At 40.6% G+C, this 16,029-nt stretch overlaps 1 protein-coding gene across 14 annotated transcripts in view; it reads right to left on the bottom strand.

Moving 5' to 3' along the window:
• The window catches only part of UBAP2L (ubiquitin associated protein 2 like), a 47,275-nt gene that overhangs the window by 22,302 nt on the left and 8,944 nt on the right, over positions 1–16,029 (bottom strand). For 6 of the 14 annotated variants that reach the window (XM_008060546.1, XM_021713628.1, XM_008060539.1 and 3 more), the window contains exons 5-12: positions 13,752–13,953; positions 13,275–13,370; positions 12,526–12,571; positions 12,021–12,133; positions 9,817–9,876; positions 7,567–7,619; positions 5,594–5,679; positions 2,926–3,097 (exon numbers count right to left, since the gene is read on the bottom strand). In XM_008060546.1, coding sequence (XP_008058737.1) covers positions 2,926–3,097; positions 5,594–5,679; positions 7,567–7,619; positions 9,817–9,876; positions 12,021–12,133; positions 12,526–12,571; positions 13,275–13,370; positions 13,752–13,953 — 828 coding nt within the window. The remainder of the gene's footprint in view (positions 1–2,925; positions 3,098–5,593; positions 5,680–7,566; positions 7,620–9,816; positions 9,877–12,020; positions 12,134–12,525; positions 12,572–13,274; positions 13,371–13,751; positions 13,954–16,029) is intronic. The other 8 variants (XM_021713630.1, XM_021713629.1, XM_008060549.1 and 5 more) reach the window with 3 other exon arrangements.

Raw genomic sequence — 16,029 nt, 5'->3', positions numbered from 1 at the left:
GGCGGGTCTCGAACCCGCAGGCTCAGGCAATTCACTCACCTCAGCCTCCCAAAGGCACAGGATTATAGGCTGAGCCACCGAGCCTGGCTCCAACTTCTTAACTAGACAATCAATTCAATATGATCTGCTTGCTTGCTCTATGTATATACAAAAGTTCTATAGGGTAACCACTGCATGATAACCAAGCAAAATTTACTCGTAATGCTTTTGGGAGATTTTCATCATTCCCTGACACCAAGTAAAACTATCAGCCTAGTGCAGAAGATAAACCACATGGCCTTGACCTGAGTCTGTAAAGAAGCCTGTAATTCCAGCACTTTTGGAAGCCGAGGTGAGAGGACTGCCTGAGCCCACGGGTTTGAGAACAGCCTGGGCAACTTGGTGAGATCTGTCTCTACAACAAAAAAAAATTAGCCGGACGTAGTAGCATGTGCCTGTAGATCCAGCTACTTGGAAGGCTGAGGCGGAAGGACTGTCTGAGCCCAGGAGATTGACGCTGGAGTGGCCATGAGCTTACCACTGCACTCCAGTCTGGGTGAGAGTAAGAATCTAACTCAAAAAAAAAAAAAAAAAAATCTGCAATGAGATTAAATCTATTCTTCCTTAGGTACTTGTTTAAGATCATTATAGTCATCATCATGAAATGGTGCTTTCTTATACAAAACCAGTTTGTCTAACACAAGGCAAAACTTTTGTTTCCCATCTTTCCCAAGATTATACAAAAACCTTAAAGTATGTGGCAGAGAGAAAATCTCACACAGCTAATAATTATCAAATATTCATCGAGTGCAAAACATTACATTAAGAACACAGGAAATTACCTGGCATTCATTGTATTACATACAAAAATAAACAGAAGTACTCCTATGTTATTTAGCTATTACATTTTAAGGGAAATTAACCCCCTAACTTTTATTCTTAATGGAAAAGAAACTGCATTAAATAACATCTTGACTGCTAATCTCAAATTCCTGGGCTCAAGTGATCCTCCTACCTCAATCTCTCAAGTAGCTGAGACTACAGGCATGTACCACTGCGCCTGGATGAAAACATTTTTGGTATCAAAATTGATTTGGTTGTAAATTTTCCAATTCCAGACATTAAAAGGGATTAAAAGACATATAGAGCACATAACCCACATTTTCCCATCATATATCTTAGTAGATGGTAGTTTCTGATCTTATTATACCTTCTTACAACCTCTGTCCTATTTTCTTTCCTCTTTTTCTGTTTAATTCCAGCACTTCTCACCATTTCCCTGCTCTCCCGCCTCTTCTCACCTGTTACCCCCTTCCTATGTGGCAGAACATCAACCACCAAGTTATTACTTAATTAACACACACAAAAAAACACTTTAAGGCAACAATTAAAAACTGAGTTCCGGATCAGTGGCTAGCTCAGCAATTTTCTAGTTAAAATAATTAGTATAACTGGAAAAATAAAATTATATGCACACACATGGTCTGCTTACCTCTCACAACTTTAGTATCCCTCCATCAAAAAATATACAGACAAGAGAGAAAAAGAAGAGAAAAAAAGAAAAAGCAGTACTTCTTAGGACTTACTGACTATAAGAAAATTGGTACTTGCATCATCTTTGTTTAAACAATTCCTTTGATGTAGTTAGTGACCCTGGATTTTTAAAAAAATGTTCTGAGTCAACAGGTCATGTACCATAAATGTTCTAGGTTATTTATAATACCACTATTGAAACCACATTTTTATAGCCATCTTTGGAAAGATAAGGTAATAATCATTGTCTTATCCTCCCAAAGCCCTACGAGATAGGAAGAACAAGCAATTTTATCCCCATATACAGAGAAATGGAGACACAGCTAACTAGTGGCAGATAGGTTTTTGGAAGGTTAGTCAACAAATATGTGGTTTAATAAATATATAAGGCAATTCTGCAACATCAAGAAATGGGGAACTGCTACAATATCCCATCAAAGTTTAATTAGGATTGCAAAAAGATTACAACTTGTTGACAAGTTGATGCCATTGGTTTACTCTCTTCAAGAACAATAGTGGGCGGGCATGAAGGCTCACACCTATAATCCCAACACTTTGATAGCAAAAGTGTTTAGTACAGTAAGTATTCAATAAATTTCTTGTTGTTATAGTCTCACTGTCACCCAGCTGGAGTGCAGTGGCAGGTTCAGAGCCCCTGCAGCCTTGACCTGCTGGGCTCAGAAGATCCTTCTGTCTCAGCCTTCTAAGTAGCTCGAACTACAGACACGTGCCACCATACCTAGGTTCTTTTTTTCATTTATTGTAGAGATGAAGTCTTGCCAAGTTGCCAAGGCTGGTCTCCAACTCCTGGTCTCAGGCAATCCCCTCACCTCAGCCTCCCAAAGTGCTAGGATTACAGGCATGAGCCAGCGCACCTGGCAGTTCACTCATTTTTTTTTTTTTGAGTTGGAGTCTCACTCTGTTGCCCAGACTGGATTGCAGTGGCCACTCCCGGCCACTGCAGCCTCGACCTGCTGGGCTCCGGCGATCCTTACGCCTCAGCCTTCCGAGTAGCCGGAACTACAGGCGTGCACTACCACGCCCAGCTCATTTTTTGATTTTTATTGTAGAGATGAGGTCTCGCCTGCCCAGGCGGGTCTCAAACCCGCGGGCTCAGGCAATCCACTCACTTCAGCCTCCCAAGGCACGGGATTACAGGCTGAGCCACTGAGCTCGGCTTGTTCACTCATTTTTATAAGAACCAGTGTATCTAAGGCTAAAGATCCTATCCCGGAAGTCATCCTCTACTACCCAACTCAACATCTCTATGCCTAAGGCTGCTTAAGAAGATGAGGAGGATGTTTTACCCTGCCACAAATCTGACTTGTCTTTGAAAGGAATAGCTGTGTACGTTATTCCTGTGCTGGGGTTAGCAGGAAGGCTTGGTGAGGATAAACCACATTTCCTACTTACCATACTATGATGAGAAAATGTGTTCCCTGAAGCAGGCTGTGATATGGCACTCTGCTTCGAGTTACTGAACACCAGAGGCTGGGCCAGAGAAGGAGCCTGAGATGGATCCAGATTAGATGAATCATTCTCTATTGAAGATGGTGTCTTCCCCAACAGAACAGCAAGGTCAATTCTGGTGGGAAAGAGAAAGGATCTTGATGAATAATGACAAAACATGCTAGCATTCTCAACACTTGACTCAGATTATGGTTGGATCAAAATGAAGCCACTTACTACTGGTGCTTCTTCTAAAGGGACTCAGATACACAAAGCCCTGAAATGCTTAATTTACCAAAATAACTGATGCATCCATAGCTTGCCCTATGCATTTCTTCCATTTGGTTGTTCCTGAATTGTACCTTTATAATAAAGCAGTAATGATTAAATTTTCTTGAGTTCTACACTACAGTATCTAGCTGAAGTACATGGATGTTGCCAACAATAATGGTTATTTAAATTTTTAATTTTGGTAAAGTTATTAATTTAATGAAATGTCAAATGTTAGTTTTAATACAGCAGCTCAATAACTGGGCTAAACTTTACAAATACTTATTCTCATGATTTTAATACTGAGTACCTATCATCACCAATTTCTGAGACATAAAACCACATACCAGAACACTGGCATCTTCAAATGGTTTTAGAACACTGAGTTTCAGAGATTTTTTTTCTCCCCCAACTCGTATAAAATTTCAAAAGTTACCTGTGGTGTAATAAAAATATGTATTTGGGCTTTGCCTTGTTCCAGGCTTAGAATTTAAGTGATGGTGTCCTTGGTTATTCCTAACAAGTTTCTTTCTACCACAGCTGAGCTTATGCTACTTATGCCAGGGTGGGCCCCTAGATAGATTCAAGATGGGGGCTAGTCACTAGAAAGACCAGATTGGAACTTTCAGTTCCTCCCAACTCAGGAGAAGGAAGCTGGCTATCAAGTTCAACTGCCAATGGCCAATGATTTAATCAACTGTGCCTAGGTAAGGAAACTGGATTAAAAACTCTTCAACAATAAGATCTGGACAGCTTCAGGATACCTGCAGAGGACATGAAAGTTTTATGTGCCCCATCCACCCACCCATACTTTGTCCTCTGCATTTCTTCCATTTGGTTTTTCCTAAGCTGCAGCTTTATAATAAACCTGTAATGTTAAGTAAAATTATTTCCTAGTGCTAAGTCATTCCAGTGAATTATCAAACCTGATAAAGGGCTGGGCATGGTAGCTCACGCCTATAATCCCAGCACTTTGGGAGGACAAGGTGAGAGGAATGCCTGAGCCCACAGGTTCAAGACCAGCCTGGGCAACTTGGGGAGACTTCATCTCTACAATAAATAAAAATAAAATTAGCCGGGTATGAGAGTGCATGCCTGTAGTTCCAGATACTTGGAAGACAGCAGGTTGAGGCTGTGGTGGCTGTGAGCATGCCTCTGCACTACAGCCTGGGGAACAGAGTGAGACTCTGCCTCAAAAAAAAAAAAAAAAAAAAAAAACCCCAAAAAAACAAAAAACCCGATAAGTGGGCTGAGAACCTAAATCCTCAGTTGGCCAACGGACCTCTGAAATGGGGGCAAGTCTTGTGGAATTGAGCCCTCAACTTGCAGAGTACACAATAACCAAACTGCTGAACACTGAGCTGGCATCGGGGAATTGCAAAATTGATGTGAAAAAATAAGTATGTAGTGTCAGAAAAAAACACACATCATCTCTGATAATGACATCCATAACATCCTATTCTCCTCAAACTACTTCCTTTAGGTCTTTCAGAGTTAGAGCTATCATGCCCAGGCCTAGAAATAATCCAAGAGGCTTGCAGGGGATTAAAAATATTCTCTGAGGAGTGTATCACCTACCACTAACCCTTAGAGGTTAAAGTTCTAAAATGTTCATTAGCTGGATCCTGTGGATCGAAGGAAAAATGATCACTAAATTCAGTGAACGAAGATCATTATTATTGTTATTACTATTATTATTTTGAGTTGGAATCTCACCCTACTGCCCAGGCTGTAGTGCAGTGGCATGCTCACAGCGACCACAGCCTCAACCTGCTGAGGTCAGGGAATCCTTCTACCTCAGCCTTCCAAATAGGTGGAACTACAGGCACGTGCTACCACGCCAGGCTAATTTTTTGATTTTTTTTGTAGAAATGAGGTCTCGCCAAGTTGCCCAGACTGGTCTCAAATCCGTGGGCTCAGGCAATCCTCTTACCTCGGTCTCCCAAAGCGCTGGGACTATAGGTATGAGCCACTGCATCAAGACCATTATTATAAAGCAAGAAAAGAAGCTACTGGGAAGTTCCTCAGAATTCAGAAACAAATGAAAACATTTCCATTTCCAGTTCTTCTTTTCCTGACTTCAAGTCAAGTTATACAATCAATGCTGGTGATGTAACCAGCTGATATATGTATTTAAGTGCTATTTTGAGGGAGAATGACCTTTAAAATTGCAACAAGGACGTACATTCAGAAGATTAACTATTATCAACTCTTATAAATCTCTCAATCTACTAAAGAGGAACCTAATATGATTTGGTTATTATCAACACCATAAGAGCTTATGAAGACCAGTGCCATTCTTCCTTACAGCTATCTCAGAGGAACTCTTTGGGAAAAGGTACTGATTTTACTGCACACTTGCCTCTGACCAGCAGTGATTGTCACATTCTCCGCAGGCAGAGGCACTGAAGACACATTAGAGGCAGTGAAGATCTTGGTCTCGGAAAGCTGGAAAACAGAGGAATTAGTCAATCCTGGTGTCAGGAAGACTACAATTAGAAACTTTGCATAGATAGGAGGAATTCAACATTAAGAAAAAGGAGAAAAAACCCGATGAAGAGAAACTATCTACCCTGAGGAATTCTAAATGGAATGACCCTCAAAGCCCATTTAATATATCCTCAGTGGTTTTATCCAAAGAGAGGGTAGAACCAAGGAAGCCAATAAAACATAGTGGAGCCACATCAGTATATGCAAACTGAACTTACGGGAAGGTTAATAAACATGCGGAATATAAAAAAAAGAAAATCCCTTTATATTTTCCCAATATAGTTCCTAACTCCCACATCTAGCAAAACCACATTTATCTTCTACTACTCCCTCCTCAAAAAAGGAAGCCCATGACCAAGAGGAAGAAAGGGAAAAAAAAAGTTAATTTTTTGGTGTTTGAGAAGGGCTCAAGTGCTGGGACCTTAAGATACTATAAGGGATAATTTTAACTATATGCAATTTGTACCATGATAATGACTTTATTACATATAGTCTCTCCCTTATTAAGGCACCAAAATTAGGTAAGCAATTGTAAGGAGTACCTTTTCCGTAATATTCAAAAGTTGATTTGGGTTTTATTTATTAAAATCTCTGAAATCCAGGGAATCTACCCCTTTCTCCCAATACATCATTCTTTGAAAGTTGCTTAAGTAAACAAACCAACTCTCAGAAAGCAGCAGAATTTTCCCATATTCACAAGGTAATCTAGTTTAGTTAAGGTACTTTGTTTAGAAAATAGTCACCCTCTGATGCTGACGCATCTAAAGTTTTAAAAATCCATGACTGGCAACCAAAACAGTTTTGACATGTCATTTCCTTACAACAAAAGCTGTCCTGCATTACTATATGAAAGGTATGGGAAAGTAGGACGATTTTACAATATTAACACTTGATCCATGATCACCAAAAACCCTAATTCACAGCAAAAGGTTGACTATGATCAACAATCGGCAAAATTCTTTTACTCAGATAAAAGAATTCACAAAGTTCATTTACGTGCCACCCATCTGTGAGGTTTCCAAGGTGATTTTTTTTGAGCTGGAGTCTCATTGTGACCTAGGTTGGAGTGCAGTAGCACACTCACGGCCACCACCTGGGCTCAGGTGATCCTTTCCACCTCAGTCTTTCAAGTAACTGGAACTGCAGGTTTTGATTTATTGTAGAGATGAGGTCTTGCCAAGTTGCCCAGGCTGGTCTCAAACCAGTGAGCTCAGACAATTCTCTCACCTCCACCTCCCAAAGTGCTGGGATTACAGGCATGAGCCATCACTCCCAGCTAAATTGAGTCAAGCTGGCTGGTAGCCAATTCTACATATATTCATCTCAATTACAACGACAAAAGTTGGACTTCAAGTAAATAAAAGAGTTCCAGAGCTAACCAGAATACTAGTTTGAGGATTTGGTACCACAACACTCACTTTGTACTCACTGCCAATTCATTGCAGGATGTCATACCAAATACCTAAACACAAACCAAGTATGGCTCCAAGTAGAGTCATATGCCACCAGCAGCTGTTACTCAATGCACTATACCTGCCTAATTCCATTTCTGATGCCCTACCCAACCACCATCTCTTCCTGGGATAAATCCGACAATCAGATATTGGACTTACACAAATGCACTTGCCCTTTCCATAGTGTGGTTCCACAGAGTCCTGTTCATGCCCAGTCTCCTTCATATAACATATGTGAAATGTTCTGGCTCAGAACACTATTTTGGATGTAAAAGTTTTGGGTCAGAATCTTAAGGGTGAATTTTAAGGGGTAGAAACATACCCATTTTCTATCCCTAAACACGACTTAGGAATAGAAGGCACTAGTGAGGAATGACCTGAGAATACCTACATCTTCGTTCCAATCTTCAGTTCCCCACTCCTCTGTTGCAGTCCTCCATGCACCTGGGAATAAAGGAAAAATAGTCAAGTACTTCTAAGTGCTATTTATATAGCATTTTTAGAAAACACTAATGTATTAGCACTTTTGGTAGCCAAAATTTAGTAATCAGAAGAATTCTTGGGTTTCAGAGTTAGGCAAAGATTCTGCAGAAGAGAACACCTCAGAGTACCAAGGTTTTAATAAGATTATACATTCATAGCTACTTTTAATTTTTGTTATAGTGGCAGGTGGGGGTGGAAGAGGGACCGACAGACACCAACCTCCAATGCTCCAGGCAATATCTTTAAGGCTGTCAGCTCTCTGATTTTAGTGGTCAATTCAGTGAAATGGCAACAGCCAATTTAAATCAGAACATGCAAACTGTACCTGTTTATCTGGTATTAGACAAAAAACCTGCAGGCAATCTGAAGAGTGATGGTAGCAGTGACAGAGAAACACATATGTTTGCCACGTGATGGTTAGTGAAAGGGCAGTGAAGGATAGGTTTGAAGATCAAATTGAGGGCACTGAGAACTATGCTATTAGAACTGAATTAAAAATGCATACTCAGGAGAAGTTAAGTTCATAGATATTACTGGTATAACTAGATAACTATAATGAAAGCCCCTATGGATCTGTTCTTTTCAAAAGACACTGGACAAGACTGAAAAATCAAATATGAATGATAGTTATTGTTCTAATTCTATTCATATAGAACACAAAATCTGACCTGCCATGGTTATGGCACAATCAAGGTATACGTCCTCATGTTGGTAATATCAAAGCTGGGATACAGTTTCCTCTGGAGAAGTCCATAAACAATCAAACCATTTTTCATACTCCCTTTTTTTGCCTCATGTATACATACATTCTCAGAAAGGAAAAATGTCCTTTCTTAGAAAATTTAGGTGAGAATTTCTTTTCTTTCTTTTCTTTTTTTTTTTTTTTTGAGTCAGAGTCTCACTCTGTCACTCAGGCTAGAGTGCAGTGGCAGCAGCAACCTGCTGGGCTCACAAGATCCTTCCTCCTCAGCCTTCCAAGTAGCCGGAACTACAGGCACGCATTACCACACCCGGCTAATTTTTTGATATATTGTAGAGACATGGTCTCACCAAGTTGCCCAGGCTAGTCCTGAGCCACTGCGCCCAGTCTTGGGTGAGACTTTCCATGAGAACCAGTATTCTTCTCATCAACCAAAGATCACAGTAAGGAATAAGAACTTATCTAAAGGGACAAGAACACCCTTTATCTCCTTCTCTAAAACAGTATATAGTGAATAACTCATGAGGCCTTCTCTCCAAATGAAGAGAGCTTACTAGAATTAAAGAATGAAAGTTTCGCATTCAAATATTTGTCACTGAAGAGAAATATTCTTTTTTTTTTTTTTATTTTAAGAGACAGGGTCTCGCATAGCTCACTGAAACCTTGACTCTCTGGGCTCAATCTACTTGCCTCAGACTCCTGAGTAGCTGGGACTACAGGCAGGCACTACCTTATCCAGCTAACAAAGACAAATATTCTAACATCTACAGAATCCATCTAAAATTCTTCTAAACACTTAATAATGAAAAAATCTTCTTTTCTAGAGAAAGATATATTCACTGTAACTACTTCCCAGTTAAAATTACACCAGGGAAATCCCAAACGACTTAATGACAATGTTCCCCAAAGTTCAATCTCAGTGTAGAAAAACTACAAACCACATTCTTCTCTCTCTCTACTCTCATGTAACTGACATCTGTCTTACCCGAGACCCTGGCTAAAGGGAAACCAAGATGAGTTAGCATTTATACACACTCCTAGAGTCAGAAGTAACCCAAGAGGTTATTTAATCTAGGCTCTCAATGCAAGAATTTCTTCAACTCTGGTGACTTCAACTGGGATGGATAGGAAGAATGTAGATAATTACTTGATATGTTCCTATACAGAATATTTGATTATAGTCAAAGAAGTGAGCTATGTTGAGGAAGCATTAGGGAACAGTAAGATGGAAATGCTTCGAATAGATTAAAGTTTCCATTCCACTAGCAATGAGCAGACAATGTAAAATGTCAAAAACACATTAAATGAACAAACTTTTAAGAAAGCAGAATAGACATAGAAAATGAGAGAAAAAGCAGAAAGAGAAAAAGCAGACAGAAAATGACATATCCACAGATATCTCAGTTCATAAAAATCTATAAAATATCCGGGGCAGTTAGGCGCCTGGATGTATCATACCAGGAGCAGTCCCAAATTTTCGGGGATAATTTGACCCCTCAACCCCAATGAAATCAAGTCCTGAAACAAAAAAGAAAAGAAAAGAACAACCAGTGAAATTTTGCTTATGAAGGAGAATGTCTGTCCCCAATACATAATTCCCACTGTACCTGTGGATATTTTAAGGGCAAGTTTGGATTTATTTTTATATTAAAGAGGGAATTTGAAGTTTGCTATCATGAAAACACAAAAAGAGATCATGCATGAAGGTATGTCCATATCATGAAATTAACAGCAATGGGAACTTATGACTTTCACACCAACAAGATAACAGTGACATCACATTCAACCACAAATCAGATTTCCGATTCCAATCTTTCAATGCTGTACCCTTTTCTACTCGGTAGAAACACACACATGGTGTAAGAGCGGCTCCACGTAGCGGGGGAGGGGAGGAAAAACACACACACACACACACACATTTCACTATTCCCTGTTTTTCCAACCAGATCCTGTGGAAGACAGTTAAGGGAAAGGACTGGGGTCTCATGCTTGGCTTTCTACTCCCAACCAAAAACAAATCCCTTAATGCCTGTCTTTTCTGTCAAAGTTAAAAAAGCCAAATACCCAAGTATAAACTACAGCTCAAAAACAGTAACTTATTTGATATGGTGACTGCTGCCACTACCTCAACAAAGTGATCAGGAGATAAAGAGCAGTTCTAATGCCCCCAAATTATAATATTTTAAAATAGAGAGGACAGGCTGGGCTCGGTGGCTCAGTCTATAATCCCGCGCTTTGGGAGGCCGAGGCGAGTGAACTGCCTGACCCGCCTGGGCAACTTGGTAAGACCTCATCTCTACAATAAATCAAAAAATTAGCCGGGCATGGTAGCGCATGCCTGTAGTTCTGGCTACTTGGAAGGCTGAGGCAGAAGGATCACCTGAGCCCAGCAGGTCAAGGTTGCAGTGGCCGGGAGCATGCCACTGCACTCCAGTCTGGGCGACAGAGTGAGACTCCAACTGAAAAAATAAAATAAAATAAAATAAAATAAAAAATAGAGAGGACATCTCATAGCCAAAGGATAGGCAAATTCAACAAGATACCTATCGTGTCAATAACTCAACTTCAGCCTCCCACCTGTGGGAAATATTAAAAATAAGTTTATAAAACAGAAGTTTGATGAACAAAAAGCAGACAACATTCAGGACTAGGTATAACATTTTACAGGAAGTAGATAAGAAACTATTTGTGCCAAAGACCCTTCTAAAGACCCAGAGATAAAGATCACTGATCTCTGAAAGAAGACAAGGTAAATTTAAATGGATAAGGAATCAAAGAGGCTATTACTACATCCTCCTTTATAAAAAGCCTTAGTCTATCATATGCTGTTCTCAGCCAGAAGGAGGTAGTCAATCTCACAAGAAGAAAGCACTCTAGAGTACAGAGGCTGCTCATTTTAGAGGCAGCACACATACCTTTTACTCCCAAACACATCTTGGTGTATCCCACAGTCTAACATATCGTTAAACATTAAAACCATACACAGATGCAGGCACCAAAATAAGTAATCTTATTCAAATCCCATCATATTCCACCACACCAAGAAAGCTGTTGAACAGAGAACCAGAAAGGTTTATTTGTTCAGATATCCTTCTTGCTCCAATATTGTGATTTCCCAAAAATAAAGAAGGGGGGGAGATGCTCTTATTTCAGTAGCAGAAAACAAATAAATGTAGTACGGACTTTGATTCTGGGCCTTGATCATCTTTACAAGTAGTAGCTTGATTAATTGATTGATTAATTCCGGTTATCTTCTCAAAAGGCAAAGTTACCCAAATATAAACACTAGGAAATAAACTTGGTGCTAATAGCAGTGATATGGTATCACCAAAAGAACACAAACTTTTAGTAAAACAATTCCAAGTTCAAATACCAGCAAATTTATAACCTCTTCTTGGTCTTAGTTTTATCATCTGGAAACTGATGATAAATAATGACTATTTCACAAAATAGTCAAGTAAACAGCATGTAATGTGCCCACCGGGACATAGTAAGTAAATAGTATACTACAACTGCTATTGCTTTTTCACCGTATCTCTACACTCAAACACTATTCCTTCACTTTTTTTTAATTACTCCACTTTTTTATGCAACTATAACCTCAAAAAAATTACCTCCTTAGAGTCTCACCAATAAGAAATGAATAATAAATGGTCACTCACTCGTCCCATCATCTGGTTCAAAGTGGCCAGTGTTGTTCCACGTATTGCCGCTACTATTGCCATAGTTGTCATCAGTATTGGCTGGTTCTGCATAATCAGCTGGGTTAAAGGTTCTGAAAGAAAAATAAAGCTTAAAAGAGTCTCTGACCTCTAAGCAGCTTCACCAAAAATTAATTCAAAGAGATCAAAATTTTGACTGTCTCCTTCCTAGTACATATCAGTCATGGTCCCATTCTCTATGTACTATCTACTCTTCTTCACCTATTAATCTACCCAAATTTCATGGTATAACCTCAACTTATGTCCAGTATGTTTTGAAAAAACAGTGGGTATATGCATTCAAATGAGGTAATGATGCAGGTGGTAACTGCTTATCCCTGAGAAATGAGCTCTAAGTGCACACTTCTTTCTTATTATATGGTCAAGAAATCATTCTAATCACATTTTGGTTCAGGCTATCTATAGTGATCTTTAAGGGGAAAAAAAGATGATCAATGAAACATACCCCATTCCTTGAGCAGAAAACCTTCCTCCCCGCCTACCAGAGCCACCTAAAGAAAGAGAAAAATGGAAGAGACAAATATTTCAGAAATTGATGTAAAATCACTTTGCCAGCTGAGGCAGCTCTGTAAGTGTAAGTAGTTGATATTATCAGATGTTCTTTCTCTCTGTCCCATGTGGCATATCAATTAATAAGTAGAAAAATCCCTGTAATCCCAGCACTTTGGGAGGCCAAGATGGAAGGATTGCCTGAGCCCATGGGTTCGAGACCAGCCTGGGCAACATGGTGAGACCTCGTCTCTACAATAAATAAAAAAAATTAGCTGGGCATGGTGGCACACGCCTGTTGTTCCAAATACTTGGAAAGCTGAGGCGAAAGGATTGCCAGAGACCAGCAGGTCAAGGCTCTGGTGGCCGTGAGCATGCCACTGCATTCCAGTCTGGGCGACAGAGTGAGACTTCGAATCAAAAAAATAAAATAAAATAAGTAGGACAATCATTACTGCTGAGATCGTTCATTTGGTGCTCAAAATGCAGGGTCCTCAAGCAAATACAATACCAGCAATGAGGACTAGAGGAAATGACATCTACCTTCTTTGCCACTCTCAACTTCAGCAATCTCTAGTATATGCATGACACCTCAACAATTAAGGTACCTAGACTACCACGCTTATTTGTTTTTAAATAATGTAAACTTCATATGACCTATGAGTACCCTACCCCCGATATCCATCCCCGCCACAAACAGATCACCTCTGCCTCGGCCACGGCTCCTTCTGCCTCTTTCTGTGCCTCTTCCAGAAGGCCCTCCACTCTTGGTGCCATCCAATCCATTTTCCTGACCCCGAACTGGAATAAAAATAAAAATTGAAACAAAACACACAGATAGCCAGAACAAAGTTAATAGGTTATATACAAATCTACAAATAGTATATAATATTGGGGATACAAAAAAACAAAGAAGAGAAAATGAACCAAAAGAACAAGACATGAGGATTACTCGGGGAATGGTGATGAAATGAGCCACAGCGGACAGCTGTTAAGTCAAATAACTTTACAAATAGTTACAGAGTAAATTTTATACCAGACTGGGTGGCTACTGCTAGAAAAGGCTAAATACGAGAGATGTCAATAACAGATGATGGTGAGAAAAGCAAATTGTGATATAATGGTTCCTGGGTCTTATCTAGCAGGACCCTGACACATCCCTGTAGTCTAGACATTACTGACCCACAGCAGGTTTTGATAAAGCCCCATGCATACACTCTCGTCCACGGCTGGCACCTCGCCCCCGTCTTGGTGGCCCACCGCGTCGTCGACTATAGTCTCTGTCCCGATCTCGATTTTCTTTGCCTTCCTCGTTGGATTCCGTCTGGCCACCATCCTTCTGTCCCGAGACTCCCTTCTTCTTCCCGACCATCTCCCAGGAATGCTAAAGAAGGATAGAGCATTCATGTATAATAAATATGGACTGCTATCAGGACACCATAGATGGAAGCTGGGACAAGTGGTTGATTTAACCATTCCCCTCTCAGCATCCATATCTAAGATACTTCCATCAGTTTACTTCTCTTAGTATAAATGGAGGGTATAAGTCAGGCACAGTGGCTCACACCTGTAATTCTAGCACTTTGGGAGGCCAGGGATTCGAGACCAGCCTGGGCAACTTGATGAGACCTCATCTCCACAAAAAATCAAAAAATTAGCCAGGCATGGTGGCGCATGCCTGTAGTTCCAGCTAGTTGGAAGGCTGAGGGGGAAGGATTGTTTGAGCCCAGCAGGTCGAGGCTGCCGTGGCTGTGAGCCTGCCACTGCACTCCAGCCTGGGCGACAGAGTGAGACTTCAACTCAAAAAAAAAAAAAAAGAAAAGAAATAAAATTAGGAAATGAAGTACTGGGATACCTACAACTTACTTCTAGATAATTCCAAGTGTCTATCAATGGATGACTGCATAAACAAATGGAACATATATATAAAACAGAATATTAATCAGCCTTAAAAAAGGAATGAAGGCCAAGCCCGGTGGCTCATGCCTGTAATCCAAGCACTTTGGGAGGCAGAGGTGACAGGATTGCCTGAGCCCAGGGGTTCAAGACCACCTAGGCAACTTGGCAGGACCTAGTCTCTACAATAAATCAACAAATGAACTGGATGTGGTAGCACGCCCTTGTAGTTCCAGCTACTTGGAAGGCTGAGGCAGAAGGATCACCTGAGCCCAGCAGGTCAAAGTTATGGTGACCATGACTGTGCACTGCAATATAGCCTGGGCAAAAGAGTGACTCCAACTCAAAGAAAAAAAACAAAACAACAACAACAAAACATATGAAATTCTGACCTATTCCATAATATGGATGAACCTTAGAAATATATTATGCTGGAGCAGACAGGCAGAGAAAAAAAAAAGAAATATTATGCTAGTGAAATATGTCACACACAAAAGGATAAACACTGCATGATTCCACCATATGAGGTACCTAAAATAGGCAAATTCATAGAATTAGAAGAAGTTACTAGGAGATGTGGGAGGGAGGAAAGAGGAGTCATTACGTAACGGGTATAGAATTCCTGTTTGGGATGATAAACAAGTTCTGGAAATGGATAGTGATGATGATTACGCTCATTATAAATATACAAAATGTCATTGAGTTACACATTTAAAAATGGCTAAAATGGTAAATCTTATGTAATGTACACTTCACCACAAAAAAAAGTTTTTGTTTTTGTTTAACAAAAAGGTTTGCTTTATTCCCAGGCTGGAGTGCAGTTGTATAATCACCGCAGCTTTGAACTCCTGGGTTCACAAGATTCTCCCATCTCAACCTCCTAAGTAGTTGGGACCACAGGCACCCACGTCCAGCTAATTTTTTTTTCTAGAGACAGGGTCTTCCTATGCTGCCTAGGCAGGTCTTGAACTCCTGGCCTCATGAGATGTTCCTGCCTCAGTCTCCCAAAGAAAAGTTTTTGAGTTGGAAAAACAAAAGTAAATTTAGCCGGGCTCGGTGGCTCAGTCTGTAATCCCAGCACTTTGGGAGGCAGAGGTGAGTGGATTGCTTGAGCCCGCGGGTTCGAGACCCGCCTGGGCAACTTGACGATACCTCATCTCTACAACAAATCAAAAAATTAGCCGGGCGTGGTAGCGCGTGCCTATAGTTCACATTACTTGGAAGGTTGAAGCAGAAGGATCACACAAGGACAGCAGGTGGACGCTGGGATGGCCATGAGTGTTCCACTGCATTCCAGCCTGGGTGATGCAGTGAGACCTCCCCCCAACTCAAAAAAAAAGCATGAGTAGTCCCCACCTCTCCTCCTTAAAAACAAAATCTTAAATCCGGGCTCTGTGGTTCAACCTGTAATGCCGCGCCTTTGGGAGGTCGAGGTGAGTGGATTGCCTGAGCCCGCGGGTTCGAGATCCGCCTGGGCAACTTGGCGAGACCTTATCTCTACAAGAAATCAAAAATTAGCTGGGCGTGGTAGTGCGCGCCTATAGTTCCAGCTACTTGGAAGGCT

The sequence above is a fragment of the Carlito syrichta genome, unplaced genomic scaffold (assembly GCF_000164805.1).
Source record: "Carlito syrichta isolate Samal-C Ts95f unplaced genomic scaffold, Tarsius_syrichta-2.0.1 Scaffold304639, whole genome shotgun sequence".
Lineage (NCBI taxonomy): Eukaryota > Metazoa > Chordata > Mammalia > Primates > Tarsiidae > Carlito > Carlito syrichta.
The sequence above is the reverse complement of the archived record's forward strand: the minus strand, read 5'-3'. Positions and strand labels throughout refer to the sequence as shown.